This window comes from Maylandia zebra, linkage group LG2 (genome assembly GCF_041146795.1).
Source record: "Maylandia zebra isolate NMK-2024a linkage group LG2, Mzebra_GT3a, whole genome shotgun sequence".
Taxonomy (NCBI): domain Eukaryota; kingdom Metazoa; phylum Chordata; class Actinopteri; order Cichliformes; family Cichlidae; genus Maylandia; species Maylandia zebra.
This window is the reverse complement of record NC_135168.1, coordinates 33188750-33209522: the sequence shown is the minus strand read 5'-3', so window position 1 is coordinate 33209522 and position 20773 is coordinate 33188750. Positions and strand designations below refer to the sequence as shown.

The following is a 20773-nucleotide window of genomic DNA, read 5'->3' as shown; positions in this document are numbered from 1 at the left end:
TGGCATACAGTTTAAAAAGGGAAGAGTGTTTGTTTTTTACTTCACCTGGAAGTAAACTGCAATAAGCCCCCCCCCCCCAAAAAAAAAGTTATACTAAATATTCCTTGTTTATGCACTCCATAGACTCTAAGATCATACATTTTCAAAAGTACATTTTTCTCAGCTTTACAAACACACACAACCAAGTACAGAAAGTTTGAAGAGTTAGAAACATCTAAACTTGTGAAGTGAAAAAATTATGTTTCTGCAGTATTTAAACACCAGCAGTGTGTTTTTAAGTAATTCTATGGAACTGATCCCTCTAACCGCCTTGTGCACATTGTCAGAAGTTACTGATTTGCATCCCTTTTGCTGAAGCAGTGTTCAGATTACACTCGGGGGGATTCATCAGAGTGTACTCATCAGAGCCTTGTTAAAGAAAATGAGTTTCCAGCCGTTGTTCTTGTGGTATAACAAGAGAAGTCTGGGACTGCATACCTCCTCCAAGACTGAAAATTTCCTCCATAACATGAGTTTAGTCTCCCAGATCCAAAAGGATATCTTGATCTGGATTAGTTTGTGTTATTTCTTGAAGACATCATGATAATGTCTCCCATTTCCCTCCGTATTTCCATAACTTTTTGATAAAACCTTCTCTCAAATTAGAACAGGCAGCTCAAACTAATCACACAACCTCCTTGGCTAAGGTAAATTTGGTTGTCCTGCCAGTTTACAGCAGAAAATTTCAAAGGGAAACCATGAGCAATGTAGAGTTTGACAAAATCAGCGACAGTCTGACCAAAGAGTAGCACTCAGTTATTTAGGGACATGCTCCAACTTCTGGCTTGCACCTTTGTAGAAAAGGATTCATACTGCAGTGCCGTAATAAGCCCAAACACACTTCCGAGCTGTGCAAGAACTACTTGAAAGAAGACCAGAGAGTGCTGTCTTTTGTGCGCTTTTCTTCCACAGTCACCTGACCTCAACCCCATCACACTTTCATGGAGCATAACAAGCATCAACCCCGCGGGAGAGCTTGGGAAGTACAATAGAGAAATTCTTAATTTCATGAACAAGTTTTCAGAATACTCTCTTAATTTAAACTATTAAGCTGGTCTTATTTGTAAAAACTGTGCATGCTATGGATTCAGTACTGCAAATTAATGCTTGGAAATAGCACTTTAGACTTTGACATTTTGGCTTAGATCTGATGACATGTTTCCCACTGCCAGTGCTACTCCGTAAGCTGGAAACTTGAGGCACAGCCATATTTATAACAGGTGGTGAACAATGACTGCATGATGATTTAGCTGAATAAGACTCTGATGAGTACATCAAATCCATCTGAACCTCAGTGAAAGGTTACAACTTAAGGAAACGTGATCTGTTGCACAAAGCACTTAACACAGTCACAAGTATATATATATATATATATATATATATATATATATATATATATATATATATATATATATATATATATATATATATATATATATATATATATATATATGGTTCTTGTGCTTTGTTTGTTTGTTAAATAGCTTTTATATAGTTACTTTAGAGAGAGGGAGTGGACAGTTTGTACTTGAGTGTCTCGCAGGTTGCTTGGGGTTGCTTGGAGCAGGGGGCTCGCGGTTCCACTTGTCATTACGTAGCCACGCTTTTACAGTACGGACGCGTGCTCGTGTGCGCGCTCGCGTTGGCTATTGTGTTTTTATCAACAAGGGGACCACCCTGGCCTCGCGGGTAACTGAGCTGGCCAGCTGAACGACTAGTGACTGGTGAATGATGGCAGACGAACAAGAAATAATGTGCAAACTGGAGAACATCCTGGAGATACGGTAAAACTCAGATGTCGGATACAGTTAAAGGTTGCCTGAATGTTTGGCACGTACTAAGTATACGCTATGTTAGCTAACATTAGCCGACCAAGGTAAAAGCCCCTTTGGCTTCGCTTTTGTTACTGAGCTAGCTAATATTAGCCGACCTGCTCTGTGTCCTTTCTTTAAACAGGTTTGAGCGAGTGTAGCTCTGTGTTAACTTGTTTTTGACCGAAGTGGCAGGCGGGCTGAATATGACACATATAAGCAAGTTGTAATTTAACCGCATATTTGAGCCATGTGCATCCACATTCCAGATGTGTGACAACAAGATGCCAGATGTGCGTTGCTAATTGTTACTGTCTGCCAGGTAGCTCCTTAGCTTAGCAGGCTGTCGGTGTAATGTAGTGTAGTGCAAAGTAATGTTTCCCTTGCTATAACGCTTTGATAAAGTAATTATGTATGAATTAATTACAGTGCAGGCTCACTTAAATAGGTCATAACATTACTGCAATTAGAGCTTAGAAATATGCACAAATTCAATACCGCAAAGCAGATGGAAATGTGTTTGTGTTTGCTTTTATGTTTAAAATCTTTTGCGCCGTGTGCATAGGAGTGACTGAGACAACCTGGCAGCTCATGTCTTTTTCCTTGTCCCACTGCCTGCAGGAATAAGACTATCCAAATGCAGAAGATTAAGTCTCGTCTGAAGATTGAGTTTGAGGCTCTGGAGTCTGAGGAGAAACATTTGAAAGAGTACAAACAAGAAATGGATCTCCTGCTTCAAGAAAAAATGGCCCATGTGGAGGAGCTGCGCCTCATCCATGCAGATATCAATGTGGTGAGTGGGTGCTGTTCTCTAGTAAGTGCCACTAAATCACTGGTGAACTTTCATGTGATTTCACAACAACTTCTAGTCACTGCAGTGTCTGCTGGTGTAATGTAGCAGGATGAAAGATTCCAGTGGTTATATGTTACTACAGATAGCTTAGGCTGAGTATATTACATGTGCATTTCTCAAAAATCAGCCCCTGCTTTGCTTGTGCTTTTAGATGGAGAGCACGATCAAGCAATCAGAGAATGACCTCAATAAACTGCTTGAAACAACTCGGCGCCTGCATGATGAGTACAAACCACTGAAGGAGCATGTTGATGCCCTGAGGATGACTTTAGGTCTACACAGACTCCCTAACTTGAATGAAGAAGAGGAGAAGCTCTCCTTGGAGTCAGTAAAAACACACACACACACACACACACACACACACACACACACACACACACACACACACACACACAGTGCATCCAGCGTCATAATATTTATGCAGTAAATCTCATCAAATTTTCTTGTCAACATTAAGTAGTTGTGCATACTACTACTTGTTCAGTAGTTCAGCTGTTGAGTTTGTCTATTGCCCTCTTGAGATATTGCTGTCTAGATGCAACAGGATGGAAATGATAACAAAGAATGCAGTGCTGTTAAAAGACAATGTGATCTACAGTGTGTCATGGGTAGAAAAAATACAGCAGTTTGAAAAACTGAATACAAATTTAGTGAGAATGTTATGACTTCATATTGTTTTAGTTGTGCAGCTAATATCCACCAACTTATCTCCACTTAGAGGGAAGCTGCATCACGTAAACAACATTAAATATGATTTCCTGCTGGAACAGTAGACTTGAGTGACCTCTTGTTTCTTTAGTTTCCTTTCAAAGACCCAGACTTTCTTGTACTTTTTGTAAAGTGGTATTGAGCAATAGTTCTCCAGGTTTTCAGAATGTTTTTCAAACTTATTCTTTGGATACTGGCTGAATTCTAGTCCTTGTACATAGGGCTGGACAACTGATTGAAAATCAATCAAAGCTGTCATGGATGTGACTTGTAACTTTTGATTTGTGGTCATACAGCCCAGCCTTACCTGCCCATTTTCAAAGGACTGTTGTTTATTTTTTAGTTAAGCTACTGAACACTGAATCATTCAAGCATAGACACCTAACCCAACCAGACAAACCAGTGCTGTATCTACACATAATAGATAAATTAGCAAAACAATAATTTTAAATGATTACTAGCAACCGATTCTTTTAGTTGAATCTACAAAAATACCATCGTTACCACAGTTTGACAGGCATAAAATAGCATTTTTGTACCGACAAGCTGATTCCTAGATATTAGCCAATAACTTAGCATATTTGTGTCCTTTAAAAAAATTGAGGAAACTGATTAGTGGGAATTGCATTTGGCCCTTTGAACTGGTGCCTTATACGCCCTGTGTTGATCCACAAAACAAGGCACAGAAAGGCAGCCAACAACCAAAGAAGAGCTTTGGAATGTCCTTCAAGAAGCCTGGAGAAGTATTACTTTTTCAAATTTCAAGGAAGTGATTTCAGGCTCTGTTGAAAAGTAAAGATTTCCATACAATATATTGACTTTAAAGCTAGTTAAAGTGGTAAAAAAACGTTTTGTATACTTGCATGTTTCATTAAATCGCTACACTTATTTCCCATTTCCCAACAAAATATAAACGAACAAGGCACAAAACAAGAGTTTTGCACAGTACTCTATATGCATACACCATTTTTTTTATGCTACATGTGGGAAATAAATGACCAGATGTTTCCAGTCTCAAGTATCCAAATCTGAACAGGCAGCATTTGAATAAAACTTCAGGAAAAGGTGACAATCTCACTTTAGCTGATGTATTTCGGTGATGTTAACAGACTGACATTATGTTTTGTGGAAGTGCTACCTGTTTACCTTTGGATACTTGACACTGGATTGCGGCTGATGGATTAAGACTACAGATGAGTATGCTAGGAAAGCTCATCCTCTTCAGAGATTGAATTAGCAAATTCCTTGGTGTCTCTCTTTGGCTGCTTTTCCAGCATTCAGAAGGACACATAGATCTGACCAACCACAATCACTAAACCTTAACTCCCTTATCACAGCCATCAGGTCTAATAGAAACCCTGTAGTCATTTTACTATAATGAAATAGAAGTATTTACACATTTAAATGTTGTCACTTGCAATGCCCAAAGGTAACCAGAATCATAATTAGTAGTTAACTTTATTATTGCATTTGCAAAAAAAAGGTCCAAAAGTGGAACCTTGTGGAACACCTCGTGTAATCATTGAATTTCAAATGGATGCAAATTTCCATTTGGTAAAAAAGAAATAAAAACACTCCAGTTCAAATCTAAGAGTCTGTTGCTTCAGGTAATAATGATACACAGGTGTTCGACATTAATCATGAAACACAACCAAGCAGCAGGTTTTATTTCTCAACAGGCCCCAACTTGTAATTAATGACCCGATGACAGGATCTGTTTCAGAGACACTGTGTCAGAGGGATCAAATCAAATCAAATCAAATCACTTTTTATTATCACATCACATGTGCAGGCACACTGGCACAGCACATGCGAGTGAAATTCTTGTGTGCGAGCCCCACAAGCAACAGAGATGTGCAAACACAACAACACAAACGAGCAAAATACAATGAAGCAACAGCGGAATTCATACTTGGAATTTATTATTGCATTATCCAGTCACTAATGGAAAGTGGTTTGTGCAAAGGCATGTTGTTATTTTTAAATTTTTTATTTTTTTGGCAAATGTGGCACATAAAAATATTCACACACAACCAAAGGACAGACAGCAATTTGGTTTCTACACAATTTTAAATGAGCGGGATTCTGTTGAGGTATTGCTGACGGGGCTAGAGGACTTGTATATTGGGATGAATTAATTCACACAGAGGGATCAGTCTAGTGCATCTCACTGTATTTTGATAAGGGTAGGGAATGTCAATAAAGAGATCTAAAAACACACTCCTAAATTTCTAAGATTAGAAAAATTTCGCTGTCAGTACTTAAAAAGAAAATGACACCAGGATGAGACATAAAATAGTTAGCCTTTAAAAACGTTTATTGTTCTTGTTGCTCTATTGCTCTACTTTTGCTGTAATTAAAACAGAGATTGCAGTAGTTACAGAAAGGAAGATTTACTTCTGGCTTTGGATCGCAAACAGCATTATCTAAGCATCAGGCTCAAAGTCTATTCAAGTGATTACAAAGTTATCAAAGTCCAAGACGTTATCTTTTGAGCAAACAGGATAGTATTTCAACAGTTGTGATGTAATGTTCATGAGAGAATCTGCCTGATCACGCAAATGAAAACAGTCAGTGACTTATGTGGCTATAATTGGCAGAGTAATGGCTCTCCTGTGACTTCTGTGCCTTGGCTTATTTAGTACCATCACACAGTAGTTAAGTCATTGGAGAAAACTGCTGAGATGAAAGACCATTGGATTGGATAAATATCTACAGAGAATGACAGCTGCCTTTCCCTCTCATCAATATGGTGGAGCAGGTCCTTAAAGGAAGACTTGACAGTGCTAAAACACAGGTGCGAAAAAGAAGGAGAAAATTCTTTTAAGAGCAGAAATTTGGCATGCTCCAGTGGCGAGGCAGATGATTTCCTGGAATACTGCTTCATTGTGTGGTCTCGTGGCCATCTCTGGTGTGTTGGATCCCTTAGTGTTTTTAATATTTGGAGTATTTGGTTTATACTAAGTTTAGTTTACAGTGGGGCAAAAAAGTATTTAGTCAGCCACCGATTGTGCAAGTTCCCCCGCTTAAAATGATGACAGAGGTCAGTAATTTGCACCAGAGGTACACTTCAACTGTGAGAGACAGAATGTGAAAAAAAAAATCCATGAATTCACATGGTAGGATTTGTAAAGAATTTATTCGTAAATTAGGGTGGAAAATAAGTATTTGGTCACCTCAAACAAGGAAAATCTCTGGCTCTCACAGACCTGTAACGTCTTCTGTAAGAAGCTTTTCTGTCCCCCACTCGTTACCTGTATGAATGGCACCTGTTTGAACTCATCATCTGTATAAAAGACACCTGTCCACAGCCTCAAACAGTCAGACTCCAAACTCCGCCATGACCAAGACCAAAGAGCTTTCGAAGGACACCAGGAAAAGTATTGTAGACCTGCACCAGACTGGGAAGAGTGAATCTACAATAGGCAAGCAGCTTGGTGTGAAAAAATCCAGACCTCAACCCCATAGAAAATCTGTGGCGGGAGTTGAAAGTCCGTGTTGCTCGGCGACAGCCCCAAAACATCACTGCTCTCGAGAAGATCTGCATGGAGGAATGGGCCAAAATACCAGCTACTGTGTGTGCAAACCTGGTAAAGACCTATAGTAAACGTTTGACCTCTGTTATTGCCAACAAAGGTTATGTTACAAAGTATTGAGTTGTATTTTTGTTATTGACCAAATACTTATTTTCCACCCTAATTTATGAATAAATTCTTTACAAATCCTACCATGTGGATTCATGGATTTTTTTTTATTTTTTTTTTCACATTCTGTCTCTCACAGTTGAAGTGTACCTCTGGTGCAAATTACTGACCTCTGTCATCATTTTAGGTGGGGGAACTTGCACAATCGGTGGCTGACTAAATACTTTTTTGCCCCACTGTATATACGCTGCCAGTCAAAAGTCTTAGAACACCATATTTAAAAAAAATAAATGGTACAGAGGTAAGTGATGAACTAACTGAAGTTTTTTTTTTTTTTTTTTTTTTTTTTTTTAGTAGTAAGGTTATCCAAAACTGAAAACGATGTATATTTCAGCTATCCAAAAAGGTTTTTATTTCAAGGAACAAGAGATGGGTTAACAATTTATAGCTGTTCTGCAGCAATGGAGGTTGATTGAGCTTTCAAAGTTAGTGCTAGCGATTCCTACAGGTGTCCCAAATTTTCTTGATTACTTACAACTCCATATGTCTCCATAAAAGTACAAACACTGTGGTGTCGTACCTGCTTGAGCATTATTTGAACAGTATTGTACTGCAGAAAGTAGTGTGTTATAAAAATGGTGAGAAAAAGGCAATTACCAATGCAAGAGAGACAGACCATCATAACATTTGAAAGTGTAAGTTTTTCCTACAGAGAAATTGCGAAGAAAGTCAAGGTGTCAGCGAGTACGGTTTCCTTCACCATCAAAAAGCACTGAGAAACTGGGGGAAACGATGACAGGAAACCACAACAGAATCAGAAGACAGGTTTTTGAGAGTCAACAGCTGGTTTGCTAGGCGGCTCACAGGAACACAGCTTCAAACACAGCCTAATAGCAGTTGTAGGCACATCTCAGTTTCATCTGTGAAGAGAAGCTTCATGTTGCAGGTTTTACAAGTCGATTTGCAGCATGAAAGCCATCAGAAACCTAAGACATCAGAATGAGAAAAAGAGGCTTGTCTGAGCCATGAAACATCACCAATAGACTACTGAAGACTGGAAGAAGGTGTTATGGACTGATAAATAAAAATTTTAAATATTCAGTTCATCACTGAGGATTTAAGCAAAAGGATGGTTCCACACTGTGACATCAGCTTTCAAACATGGAGGAGGAAGCATAATGTTCTATGGCTGTTTTGCTTTGTGAGAGAGTGAGAGGCACACACTGAAGACGGCTACCACAGCATTCTGCGGCGCCATGCAGTTGCCTCTGGAATGCGCCTAGTTGGTGAGGAGTTCATTGTACAGCAGGAAAATAATCCAAAACATAAGTGCAAGCTATGCCAGGACCACCTTAGGAAACAAGGATAAGGTAGTAAGCTTGAAAACATGGAGTGGCCAGCACAGTCTCTCACCTTAAACCCCATCGAGCTGGTTTGGGATGAACTGGAAAGAAGAGTGAAAGCAAAGCAACCTACAAGTGCCACACATTTAACATAAGTCATTGCCAACATTGTAGTCTATGAAAATAGTGGATACCACAGCAATTGTGCCAGCTGTCTCAAACAAAATGGTAATATGAGGTGTAGTCCTGCTTTGGATGTTCATGCAAATCAAACTTAGTTACAGGCTTTTAGGTGCTTCGCTAAATTGGAAGTATTCCTCTCTTGGTTCTCGAATTACAGTAAAGAAGTAACAGTAACATTTTTTACATATTACGTTTTGGGAACTCAGTTAACAGTTCTGCAAAATATCTTTGTACCCCACTCTGCCTTTCTTATCAGTAAGTCTGGGTGGAGCCATTGCAACACATCTTCCACGTGTATTCCTATGCCTGAGCGTGTCTGCCTCCTTCTTCTTTAGCTTGTACAGATAGATTCAAACACTTAGGCCTGTGCTACCTACAGCACATATGGAATTGGGGAAGGAAAAAGCAAAAAAACAAGTTCCAGGACATTTTCAGTCTTTCCATTTTTTAAAGTTGTTGTAAGTATTACGTCTGGTGACATCCCTAGACTGTATTTGGATGGCAACAGAGAAACAACTGCAGTTATTTGTAAAGACTGGCAAGTTAAATCACCTCAACAGAATCAGCATGACTATATAAAGAGTAACTGGGGAAATATGTGCTATTAGAAGCTGGCACCTAAAATAGGGGTTATTAGAAACTGGCATTAAAACTCTAAAGACCAGTATTTACTTTTTTTTCACACACTTTTAGAGTCTCTGGCAAATTTTCTTGTCTTAGCAGGAACCTTTGAACACTTAGGTGTTTAAACATCAGATAGGTATTCTTGTGATCAACAGATTTGTTAGCCTGTTCAGACATTTAAGTCTAATATAAAATAATTCCACTTGTCTAGATTCCAGTTTCAGCTGCTGACAGAAATTTCTTGCTTCAAAAAGTTCCTGTTATCCACAACACCAGAGGTACATCTTCGCGGGGTGGGGGGGCTGATAAGTAGACTCCCAGCAGCACAAACTGCAGGCTGACATCCATCAACAGTAGGTGATTGTACATTTTACGATGTGGAGGAAATCATAGTTAATGGTCCTAATAGTGCAGTGGATCCCATTTTTGGGCTAGGAAGTGAAGTATTCCACAGCTTTGGCTTTGTTTATTGTATCCTCTACATTTTGCTGTATAGGTGCAAATATTTTAAAGTGATTAAATTAATACTGCAAATGCATGTTGTTTTTTTCAGGTCTGTGCTAGCACAGCTGTAGAAAAGCAGTCTTCAGTGGAGATATCACACTTGTGTATTTTCACTAATGATTCTACCAGACTGATGATGATCTGGGCCCGTATCCCTAAAGAATCTTTGTGCAAAAAGTGGCTCCTAGCGGCCAAATTCTAAGAAAATTCTCAGAGTCATGACGTTTTCTTAGAATTTCCCCTAAAAGTGACACAACAATCCCAGTTAATATAAAAGCTATTCCTCAAGATTCCTAGCGCTTAAAAGGGCTCCTAAGGCGAGATCTGCTAAGAGCAGGGAAGAGGACTTTTAGTGGCTTAGGAGTTCCCCTAAGCAGCTGCACAAAATGGCCAACAGAAGAGGCAGGAGAGATGTCCTGCAAACACTGGATGACAGAGAATTATTGAGACGCTACAGATTGGATCGTGCAGGAATCATGTTTGTGGTGGATCTCCTTAGAGATGCAATTACTTCACCAACTCGACGCCACAACACTATTACACCGGAGACGAAAGTAATCACAACCCCGAGGTATTTGGCAACCGGGAAAATGCAACAATGCAGCAGTGATGACTTGGGTCTGCAATCACAGACATTGCTAAAAGCTGAGCCGTGTTACCCTCGTTAAGACCACACTGGACTTGTAACGTTGTGATTTCTACTTCATTAAGGACAGCCCCTTGAGATAGGCCATCTTGTTTTCAACAGGGTCCATATGGGAGTGAAAGTACAAAATATGTCAGCTAGGATATTAATATGAGCAAATAAGACACAAATCATTATTTTAACAGGGTGTAATGAGTTTAAGTTTTCACATATTTTAGATTCTAATGGCTATAACCCCTACAGCTTACTATTCATTTTCCAGATATTTTCTTGAATGTGAAATATTATTTACAATTACAGTCAGCATAAGATTAGAGTGTATAATTATGTTTATTGATTTGAGGGTACATCCTTTGCTCATTATCACCAAAAGCTCATTTCCATCAAACTTGTAGGATCAACCAATCACGGCTTTTGAAATGATGACTCATACCTAGCAACGGGGTCAACCACACCTCACTAAGATAGGATTTTCCATCCATTCCTTGCTCAGAGTTCACTGAAAATGTTCTGGAATCACTTCTAAGCTAAAACTCCTGGCAAGGAATTTTTAGGTTAAGTTAGGAGCTCTCTGAGAGGATTCTCAGAATCTTTAGGGATACGGGCCCTGGTATTTCTCTCGCAGTATGTGACATTCCTCCCTATGCAAGGAAAAACTTTCTAACTTGAAAGCACATAGGGGGAAAAAAAGAAAGAAAGGGGTGTCAATATATTTGCTGTTGGGGAAATTCGGCAGGCTGACATTGTTGGCAGTTTGGATTCTTAATTTGGCCGCGTGCTATGAGGAAGCTTAGCTGATTAATTCATTTTTGGCCAGGTGGTAATCTTCCTTTTTTCTTAGTGGCATGCTCCTTCATGTTCATCCTGAATGTATGAGATACTTGAATACCAACTTTAGTACTTGGTAAATGCAAGTTCTGGCTTATACCGCTGTTGTTCTTAAGTGCTTTTCATACACACAAGTCACCACAGTGAGAAAAAGATTCATGAGAAGTCGGAGGAGACGTTTGAAGCACCATTTGCTCGAGTTTCGTTGAGTAACCGTACTTAGTAGTAATAGTAGCCACTGTAGTTGTATCACAAGTTGTGTTGGAGCGGTTTCTGAGAAAATTAAATCACACCTCACAGGCCTGTGGGGTGCTGCTGGGTATTTTTTTTTAAAGAGACCGTATAAGAGTGATGTCTCAGCACACAAATGAGCACGCTACACCTCCATAATAGCAAGAAAACCTCACACTGAGGTATTAACTTGTATGAAAACAAAAATGGCACATAAACTTTTAGCGCATGAATCGATGTGTGTGTTAATGTGGTGCTTGCAAATGATCTTTATTGTTCGGAGCATTGGTGGATCATCGAGTTTGGTTTGTGAATGCTCAAAGTTCTGCTCTATCGCAGACTTATTTTGAGAAAAATCAGAGCGTAATGAAATAGGATATCACTTTTTTTTTTTTTTTGAAAACGAGCCAGTCAAGCATAAAGTCCAAGGCCACATTTCTTTTTCCAGCCCTCCCCTGCCCACACACACACACGTTTGTATGCATGCAGACAGTCTCACATGACTGTGCTTTTGCTCAAAGTTGTGCATAAAAAGAGAATGTGTGAGTTCCACTATAATGTTCAATTTAAGTCTTCCTTTTGTTCAGTTTTTGCCGCCCCTCGTCTCGTGGTGCACGGTGTAGATGGGGTAATCTCAACTGGAATATGATTCATAAGCATTAAATAGGACTCACTGCTAGCCAGGTTTCGCTTTTCCTTTTGAACAGTTACTTTGAGAAGCAGAAGGCAGAGTGGCAGAAGGAGACGCATGAGCCTGCCATTCCAGAATCCCTTGCTGCCGCCGCAGCCGCAGCACAGCAGCTTCAGGTGTCCAGGAAGCAAGATGCCCGTCAGACAGCCACCTTCAGACAGCAACCTCCACCTATGAAGGTATTACCTACACACAGATAATGATGCCAAAGCACTGTGAATTTAACTGACATAAACTTCAGCTATTTATACACCAATCAGGCATAACATTCTCACCACCCGTCTAATATTGGGTCGGTCCCCCTTTTACTGCCAAAACGGCTCCGACCCTCAGACCCGATCCGCAGACCCTCCACTAGACCCCTGAAGGTGTGCTGTGGTATCATAGCAACAGATACTTTCACTCCTGTAGTTGAGAGGTGGGATCTCCATGTATCAGACTTGTTTGTCCAGCACGTTCCACAGATGCTCGACTTTGGAGGCCAAGTCAACACCTCAAACTCGTTGTTGTGCTTCTCAAACCATTCCTGAACTATTTCTGCTTTGTGGCAGAACACGTTAATGGTCTGCAACAGTGGTAGGTGGTACGGGTCAACCTGGCAGAACAATATCCAAAGCATTGCGCTGCTTCTGCTGGCTTGCCTTCTTCCCATAGGGCATCCTAGTGTCATGTAGTCCTTGGGTAAGTAACGGACATACACCTGATTCATCAGACCAGGCCACTGTCTTCCATTACTCCGTGGTCCAGTTCAGGGGGGGCAGGGATAGCTCAGTAGGTAAAGTGGTCGCCCCATGATCGGAAGGTCGGCGGTTCGAATCCACTTAACGGCTACCCTGAGGTACCCCTGAGCAAGGTACCGTCCCTACACACTGCTCCCCGGGCGCCTGCTTAGTGGGCTGCCCACTGCTTCACTGAGTGAATGGGTCAAATGCAGAGAAAAACAAGTAATTTCCCCATGGGGATCAATAAAGTATCCATTATTATTATTATTATTATTATTAATGCCAATCTTGGGTCTTTCGGTGGTGGACATGGGTCAGCATGGGCAGCCTGATTGGTCTGCAGCCCTGTAAACAACAAACTGTGATGCTCTGTGTATTCTGACACCTTTCTGTCAGAACCAGCGTTAACTTTTTCAGCAGTTTGAGCCACGGGACCTCGTCTCTTGGATCAGACTAGACAAGCCAGACTTCACTCCTCACATGCGTCAGTGATCCTTGACCGTCTATGACCCTGTCAGTGGTTCACCACTGTTCCTTCCTCGGACTTTACATAGATACTGACCACTGTAGACTGGGAACATCCCACAAGAGCTGCAGTTTTTTAAACTCTGACCCAGTCATTTAGCCATCAGTTTGGCCTTTTGTCAAACTCTCTCAAATCTTTACACTTGCCCATTTTTCCTGCTTCTAAAATCAGCTTTGGGGACAAAATAAGGACAAAAGATAAATTTAATTTGTGACCTGCCCACTTTTCATTGCTTGTGGCTATTTCTGTACAAGTTGATGAGTTTCACTCGTGTCTTTCTTTAGTGGTGCTTCAGTCAACAGACACTATCCGATGGATTACGTAGCTGCATGAAACCTGTGGTGCTTCTTATCTGTACAACACAAGAAAGTCCTCAAATTAAGTTCTCGCACTAACCACCTCCACCTTTCTCCAGGCTTGCCTGTCCTGCCACCAGCAGATTCATCGTAACGCTCCCATCTGTCCATTATGTAAGGCTAAAAGCCGCTCCCGCAACCCAAAGAAGCCCAAGAGGAAGCCAGATGAGTAGACTCCCACCTTTAGCTTCAGAGGAGTATAAAGACAACTGGTCCAAGACACTGACCTTGAATCAGCCGTGTACAGTCCACGACTGGTCTGACAGGTCTGTGTTTCCAGTTTCCACACAGTCCCCCCAGTTTAACAAACTGTCTTAGTAACTTGCTCCTAACCTGTCAAGATTTGGTTGAGCATCTAGTAATGTTATTTTGTAGTTTTTCCAGTGCTTTGGATGTGTTTATATGTAATGTACGACTTCCATGGTAGTTTATTAGCACCTGACAATTGTAATTGTAATAATGCAGAAAATTTGAACTTGTCTGAATAATGTTGCCCGTGTTGCTATTGGTTATTGCCTTGGATATTTTACTGTATTTTCTCGTTTCTTTTGCAGTGCATGCCTGCTGCCACGGCTGTCTGTTGTGTTTTTGTTTTGTTTTTTTGTGCCAAGATAAAATCGAATAGGTTTAAAAGTGAAATGCAACACAGTGTTGTTTTAATGTTTACAGTGTTTCAGTAACCACCAAAACTGGAGGGGAAAAAAGGCCAGACTCATTTGCTTTGAATAGTTTTGTGTGTTTAATACAATGATAAGAAAATAAACTGCTGTTTTGTACTAACCCTGTTAGTGTGCATTTCCCCCCCCCCCACCACCACTATTACACTCAAAACAAAGGCTGGACATTTGTGTTATTTAGGGGTGTGAATGTAAACAGCTGCTGCCGAGCAGTGCAAGTTGGTGGGTTTAGCCTGTGTTTGAAAATAAAGAGGCAAGAATATGTTCGACTGCACTTACGCCACTGTCCCTCGCTCCATTAATACCGCAGCTGTCATGTCTGCAGCTATCTGTCTGAAAAAGGACAGTGAGGTCTCCTAAATGAGTTCCTGTAGCTTTTTTGTCAGGGTAACCCCTCATTTCATCTGTTGCCAGGGCAACTCCACGTTCCTTAGCGGTTGCTAAGGAAACCCAGGTTGCTGTGACCTGCATATCTTTGCCAAGTAGTTCCTCTCAGATCCAGAGAGGGGCATTGGAGGGCTTTGAGAGATTCTGTGCCAACTCCCCCTAAAGTGTCCAATCCTATAAGAGAAAAAAACCCAGAATCAGATAACAGATGTGATCAGTTACTCTGACATGCATGTAAGCTGGCGGGTTAGCTTAAGATGATCACCTCTTAACAGTCACTTACCCAAACGTGTGTTTAGTCTGGACTTTAGGGCTTGGATCTGCAGTTGTGTCTTTTTCCTCCTGATAAAAGTTTTCAAGGCCAGAGAAGCCTGTTCCTGCGCGCACACGCTGCACACAGCGGGACCGTGCAGCTCCACCTCTGCAACCTGTCAACAAATAAGAGCACATGAAGGCTGAAACAGCCGTAATGACATCCAGACAGGGCGAAACAGAGTCACACAAGGATGTTTCATAACCCGTCTCATCTCCTCCTTCAAGGTTTTGATCCTCAGCATCGTAACTAGTTGAAAGGGGGCGTGTGGGACAGCGGGACCTTGACCCACATGAGGGGAGGCTGGGTCTATGTTGCGTTCAAGAACATGGAGGTTACTCCCTCTGTGCGCTGATGCAACTTGTCTCTCAGTTTCGGGCCAGTTGCTCCCTTTGGCTCCTCCATGTTTGTGCTCCCGGGGGCACTGGCGCTTGTTCCGGACACGAGAAATCATTGTTCTGCAGTAGTTTCTCAGCGCTTCCTCCTCTTCCATTCTGTGCCAAACAGACGCAGAGCTTCACTGCTGTCTATTTAAACGATAAAGTGGCATTCAAGAAAATGAATACCGCAACCGATTAACCTCGACTAAGTTTAGCTTATGGCGCTAAATTAAGTGTTGGCACCAAGTGTTTATTTTTTGGGAGGGATAACAGAGTATCGAAACCAATCGTTGTTGTTTAGCTAAGCCAGGCCCTAGTAAAACAATTGAAAACGTGGCACACGGCTCATTAAGAAAGTGGCTTTCCCAACACGTCACTCGCTTCTTTAGTTTTTACTACAGCTGCACTTCCTGCCATCACTGCGCCACTACCTCCATCTGGCGGTCGACGGGGGAATTTAAAGGGTACCAATAAAGCATATTTAGTTTTTTTCTTTTCTTTCAATTCAATTAAATTAAGAAACTATTTCTAGACTTTAATAAAACAGAACATTATTGTTCTTGATGTTATTATTATTATTACATTATTGTTTTATTAAGGGCTAGTTGAAGTTTCTTAAATTTCTTTGCAAGCTCCTTTGACTACGATGACCTGGATGACTGAGAACCTTCACAGACTTAAATTAAGAAACTTCTTACTTTAAAAAAGAGAGCGATGTTGTGCAGTTAGTTACACATATGTTTATTTAAAAGAAATTTAAAAATGGGACTGTTGTGTTTAAAATTTGGTGCTATTTTGTGTGCAATGTATTAATTGTAAAAAATTATAAAAGTAGTACAGTCAAGTTTAGTGACACAATACTTTTTTGATGTGATATGTCACAGCAGGGAATGTGACGTGAAGGACTAAACATTTCCAGCAACCGGATTGCTTTCATGGTCTGCATAGTTTATTTTCAAACTGTCTCACTGATGTTATTAGTTTGGCTGTGGTCAAAAAAAAGCCCACTGTATTTCTTATTGCATTTTTATTCCAGCTTAGAGATTGCGCCATTTTTCAGTCCGTGTTCTTGAAGTTTGCATTAAAAGCCAATCCTCCATGTCTGTATTTAATTGCTCTTTGTGCTCAAATAAATTAAAACCTCTTCGTGGGGTTTGAACAATGCTAGGAATCTGGTGTCTTGTGCCATCTGCTGAAAGAGTGCTGTGTGTCAGAGCCTCCCTTCTGAACGTGGGACAGCATGAAGACATGGGTGGGTTTGGCAGGGTAACAGCTGACTGGCTTCCTCTCTGAAGACCCTGACAGTCACACAGCTGACACTCACCAAAATGGCTCCCTCAGTGTGAACCAGGCAAAGCGGGGTGATGACAGGACACATGCAGCAGAATAACCACTCTTCTTAGAAAAGAAATATAGAAGCGCAGCACCTTCCAGCTTATCATGCCACACACGCTGACCTGTGGCAAAGAGACAGCAATGTCCCAGAGATAAGTCACACTGGGCAATCGCTAAGTGTCACAACTCTATCACCTTTCTAATTATAAACATGAGACTCAAGTCTCCAAGAATGGAAGTTTAGTCAGGCCCATCTGTGGCCTAAAATTAGCCCCCAAACACCCCCCGCCCCACCCCAGAAAGGAGCTCTGGCACCTTTGTCAGTTTAAGCACACACATACACACACTGCACTTTTCTCAACTCGTTGCACCAGTGGAAGCATTGGGCATTCCTCAAGGACCTTTACTTCACGTGACTTGTGTTTTATTGGAGCTCTGAAAGGGTTTCGACTTATCCCGTTGGAAACACCATCAACAAGCAACAAGGTGAGGTAGGTGTCTTCCCAGTGTAAATCCCACACTGCTGCAGTTGCAGTTGGCACAAACTGATTTATCTCGTGATTGCGGTGTATGCTTGTGAGCCTTATTCTTTCATGTTTCTGCTATTCTGATGTTAAAAAATGAGTCTTAACATAAGCCGATAGACAAGTTATGGTGTTATGGTCTTTCTCTGCTGTTGCAGATGAAAGGGTTTTAACTTGAACTAGCCTGGAGTCCCAGTATGGTTCTGGGCCGAGCTGCCAACATGAGTTTGATGGACATTTCTAAGATCTTCTCCCTGCTCCAGCCCAAGGAGGAGGATGAGGACGGCGAGCAGAGTCAGGCTCTGAACAACGCCGTGAGCAGCGACGATGTAGCTCTGCTCTCAGAGCTTCTGTCTCAGGAGGATTACAGAAAGTCTATCAATGCTCGAAGTGGGTGGGGGGTCCCCGTAACTCCCTTGCGCACTGCTGCTGCACTGGGACATCTGAGGTGCCTGGAGCTGCTACTGGGGCACGGAGCAGAGGTGAGACTTTGTAGAGAGGATGATGAAATGTTGAGGGTGTAACAAGTTGCCTTCATTTTTTTATTAACAAAAATGACATTTTGGACTTGGACATCATGGATTTTCTTTCTTTTTATTTTGTTCAAAGGGAAGAGTAATAAAACAAGGTGTGATATTACAATATATTGCATCATTACATTTTACAATTTGGGCATTAAAGCTGGCGTAATGATTTTTTAAATTCGAACAATAGATCAAATTTTTAAGTGCAGTGTGGAAGCAGTTACTAGGAGTCACAAGACCAACACAGTCCAACTTCGCAGCACGTCTCAGTTCTGCAGAGCATCTATTAGATGCTTCTTTGGGTTTTTCAAGCTATTAACAATGTTTCTCTTTGTTTCCAGTGCATTCAGTGCACAAGCCAGCAGATGTCTATCAACAGATTTGCAGAATGAATTGATTATCTTCAGTCAAAGCCTAATCAGTAGCATTGGGGGGTTAGATTTCCCACAGCAGCAGAGCAGAGTCAACATTGTCAGTTCAGCATTTCACTTACAGTGAGCTACAGAGCTGCTAACCATATCGTACTGAAGTAAAGGTGACAGCTTGCGGTGGCACACATGTGGATGTTGGGTTGTGCAAATGATACCTTCACTTAGAAGGGTGTTAAACTGTGATCCAGTCACTTACTCGCATGCACACAGGACGGTATTTGATACTTACTCAGGGGAAAAGTACTTGCGGTGATAAATCAGTGGCGTAATTTCTTGTATCAACAAACTTTGTTTCTACTTTTAAAAAAGCCTGTTGGTTTCTTATGTCTGAATCCAGGTTGACAGCTTGGACGTGAAGGCCCAGACGCCTCTGTTCACAGCTGTCAGTGGGAAACATCTGGACTGTGTAGTTTCACTGCTGAATGCTGGAGCAGATCCCAATGGCAGCCAGTACAACAACTGCTCCCCGGTGCTGACCGCTGCCCGAGAGGGTGACGTCGACATACTCAGAGAGCTGCTTCGGTTTGGAGCTGAGGTAGATGTGAAGCCCAAAGTCCCCGAATGGGCCTCCAACGCCACAGCGTGCAGAGGGCCCCTCTACATCTCAGCTGTGTATGGACACTTGGACTGCTTTAAACTGCTCCTTCTTCACGGTGCAAATTCCAACTACAACTGCACAGATGAGAAAATGTTGGCCAGGATCAAACAGCCGAAGACAGTTTTGGAGGTGTGTCTCCGCTACGGCTGTGGGGTGGAGTACATTCAGCTTCTTATAGACTTTGGAGCAGACGTCTATCTGCCGACACTCATCATTGACAAAACCACTAAGCAGAACGAAGCTCTGCTTCTTCTCCTCAAGGAGAGAGGTGAGAGCGAGTCACACCCGAATTTAATTTAAAATCCTTCTCCTCACATACAAAATCTTGAATGATCAGACCCCATGATGATTTCACGCTTTCACGCTGTTGCTTTCACGCTGCAGCCTAACTTATTGTTCTTAGAGTTTCTGAAGTAGAATGGGAGACAGAGCCTTCAGACCCCTCGCCTCTGGAACCAGCTCCCAGTTTGAATTCAGGGGACAAACATCCTCTGTGCTTTTGAGATTAGACTCAAAACTTTCCTTTTGGGTTTTTTTTAATAAAGGTTATAGTAAGGATGGATCAGGTGACTTTCAACCATCACTTAGTTATGCTGTAATAGGCTCAGGCTGCAGGGGGCTGTCCCGTGATGCAATGAGGATTTCTTCTTTACTCTTTACATTTCACATGTGTTTATACACCACTGCTGCATGCCATTCAATTTTATATTCTCTCGTCTTTCTTCTTTACACGAACCAGTCATGGCAGAAATGCTGCCCCTCCCTGAGCCCGGTTCTGCCAGAGGTTTCTTCCTGTTCAAAGGAAGTTTTTTCTTCCTACAGTCACCATGCGCTCGCTCATAGGGGATCATCTGATGGTTGTGGTTTTCCCTTTAATACTCTGTGGGGTCTTTACCTAAATTGTCATAAAGTGCCTTTTGTTATGAGTTGGTGCTATAATACCTCAGCATACAAATGTTGTTTTCTGTTTCTTCAACAGTTTGCCCCAAATCTCTGATGTCACAGGCTCGACTGGCAATCAGAGGATACCTCCCTTTTGCTAACAAGGAGCCTGCAATTGACAGCTTGGACATTCCTCTGATCCTGAGAAATTACTTGAAACATGAAACCTCAGACGCCATGTGATGTTTTTCTTCTTTTTTAAAAATTTCCTTTCTTTTATACATTTTTTAAATTTTTACCAGAACAAGCTAAAGGACTGTTTTACATCCGAATTGTTTATAGCTGTGAAGTCAGATGATTTTCTTTCATGTCTATGAAGCTTTTAGAAGCAAAAGGAGGGCTCCATGTTGGAAAATCCACTGTATCTTTGGGAAGTGTAACAACATCAGTGGCCACTAGAGACCACAGTAACACCATACGTTGTGGATATCAAAATCTGAGGCTCCTCACAGGCACTATTGTTATTCTGATATTACCTCACTAAATCCACTTTGGCTCACTCCTTCACTCGGGTAACATTACACAGACACATGTAGTCACCTTACTTATTTAGACATCCAGACACACACACACACACACACACTGTCTGCACCACAACAGGATGTCTTAGATCTTGCCTGAAAAACATTCTTGTGTCTTTGGACTTCAAAACACCAGGAAGCAGAATGAAAAGCCTCCACTTCAGTGCCTCCAGCTGGGAGAATATATTTCCATAACACTCATTACTTATTGATTAGAGCATAATTATTTTCAGGATTCAATTTTAGTGTTTAGAAGTTTGTTGATTTAAAAAAAAAAGTTTTCTTTTGTGTGTGTGTGTGATTAGTGATTACCACTGTAATATTATTTATCGTACATAATATATCCTGGAGTTAATGCATCAACTGTTAGGAATGGGCCCTACAAACAAACAGGAGATGATGTCACACGACAGGAAGGCCAGCACAATGCTC

General features: G+C 41.3%; 3 protein-coding genes across 4 annotated transcripts; 2 read left to right on the top strand and 1 right to left on the bottom strand.

Moving 5' to 3' along the window:
- The first annotated feature begins 1659 nt into the window (after window positions 1–1659).
- zc4h2 (zinc finger, C4H2 domain containing) lies at window positions 1660–14489 on the top strand. The gene is made up of 5 exons (XM_004563265.5): window positions 1660–1823; window positions 2472–2643; window positions 2855–3027; window positions 12122–12284; window positions 13769–14489. The coding sequence occupies exons 1-5, from the start codon at window positions 1768–1770 to the stop codon at window positions 13880–13882; spliced, it is 678 nt and encodes a 225-aa protein (XP_004563322.1). The 5' UTR covers window positions 1660–1767; the 3' UTR covers window positions 13883–14489.
- Window positions 14425–16168, bottom strand: LOC143421553 (uncharacterized). The gene is made up of 3 exons (XM_076891310.1): window positions 15292–16168; window positions 15057–15201; window positions 14425–14947 (listed from the first exon to the last, which is right to left on the bottom strand). The coding sequence occupies exons 1-3, from the start codon at window positions 15577–15579 to the stop codon at window positions 14817–14819; spliced, it is 564 nt and encodes a 187-aa protein (XP_076747425.1). The 5' UTR covers window positions 15580–16168; the 3' UTR covers window positions 14425–14816.
- Window positions 16169–17112: 944 nt separating this feature from the next.
- On the top strand, window positions 17113–20703 carry asb12a (ankyrin repeat and SOCS box-containing 12a). Of its 2 annotated transcripts, none has more exons than XM_004563264.5 (4): window positions 17113–17287; window positions 17484–17807; window positions 18618–19146; window positions 19858–20703. In XM_004563264.5, exons 2-4 carry the CDS (start codon window positions 17523–17525, stop codon window positions 20001–20003), a joined length of 960 nt encoding a protein of 319 aa, XP_004563321.1. In that variant the 5' UTR covers window positions 17113–17287; window positions 17484–17522; the 3' UTR covers window positions 20004–20703. The 2 variants fall into 2 exon arrangements, with proteins under 2 accessions (XP_004563321.1, XP_004563320.1); XM_004563263.5 differs by having other exon boundaries at window positions 17113–17292.
- The last annotated feature ends 70 nt before the right edge of the window (window positions 20704–20773 follow it).

Excerpts from the sequence above, each read along its gene's own strand:
- zc4h2 (XM_004563265.5), top strand. The coding sequence starts at position 1,768 with ATGATGGCAGACGAACAAGAAATAATGTGCAAACTGGAGAACATCCTG. Across the intron at positions 2,644-2,854 it reads TCCATGCAGATATCAATGTG|ATGGAGAGCACGATCAAGCA; the intron begins GTGAGTGGGTGC and ends TTGTGCTTTTAG. Across the intron at positions 12,285-13,768 it reads AGCAACCTCCACCTATGAAG|GCTTGCCTGTCCTGCCACCA; the intron begins GTATTACCTACA and ends ACCTTTCTCCAG.
- LOC143421553 (XM_076891310.1), bottom strand. The coding sequence starts at position 15,579 with ATGGAAGAGGAGGAAGCGCTGAGAAACTACTGCAGAACAATGATTTCT. Across the intron at positions 15,202-15,291 it reads TGAAGGAGGAGATGAGACGG|GTTGCAGAGGTGGAGCTGCA; the intron begins GTTATGAAACAT and ends ATTTGTTGACAG. Across the intron at positions 14,948-15,056 it reads CAGACTAAACACACGTTTGG|GATTGGACACTTTAGGGGGA; the intron begins GTAAGTGACTGT and ends TTTCTCTTATAG.
- asb12a (XM_004563264.5), top strand. The coding sequence starts at position 17,523 with ATGGTTCTGGGCCGAGCTGCCAACATGAGTTTGATGGACATTTCTAAG. Across the intron at positions 17,808-18,617 it reads TACTGGGGCACGGAGCAGAG|GTTGACAGCTTGGACGTGAA; the intron begins GTGAGACTTTGT and ends GTCTGAATCCAG. Across the intron at positions 19,147-19,857 it reads TCTTCTCCTCAAGGAGAGAG|TTTGCCCCAAATCTCTGATG; the intron begins GTGAGAGCGAGT and ends TTTCTTCAACAG.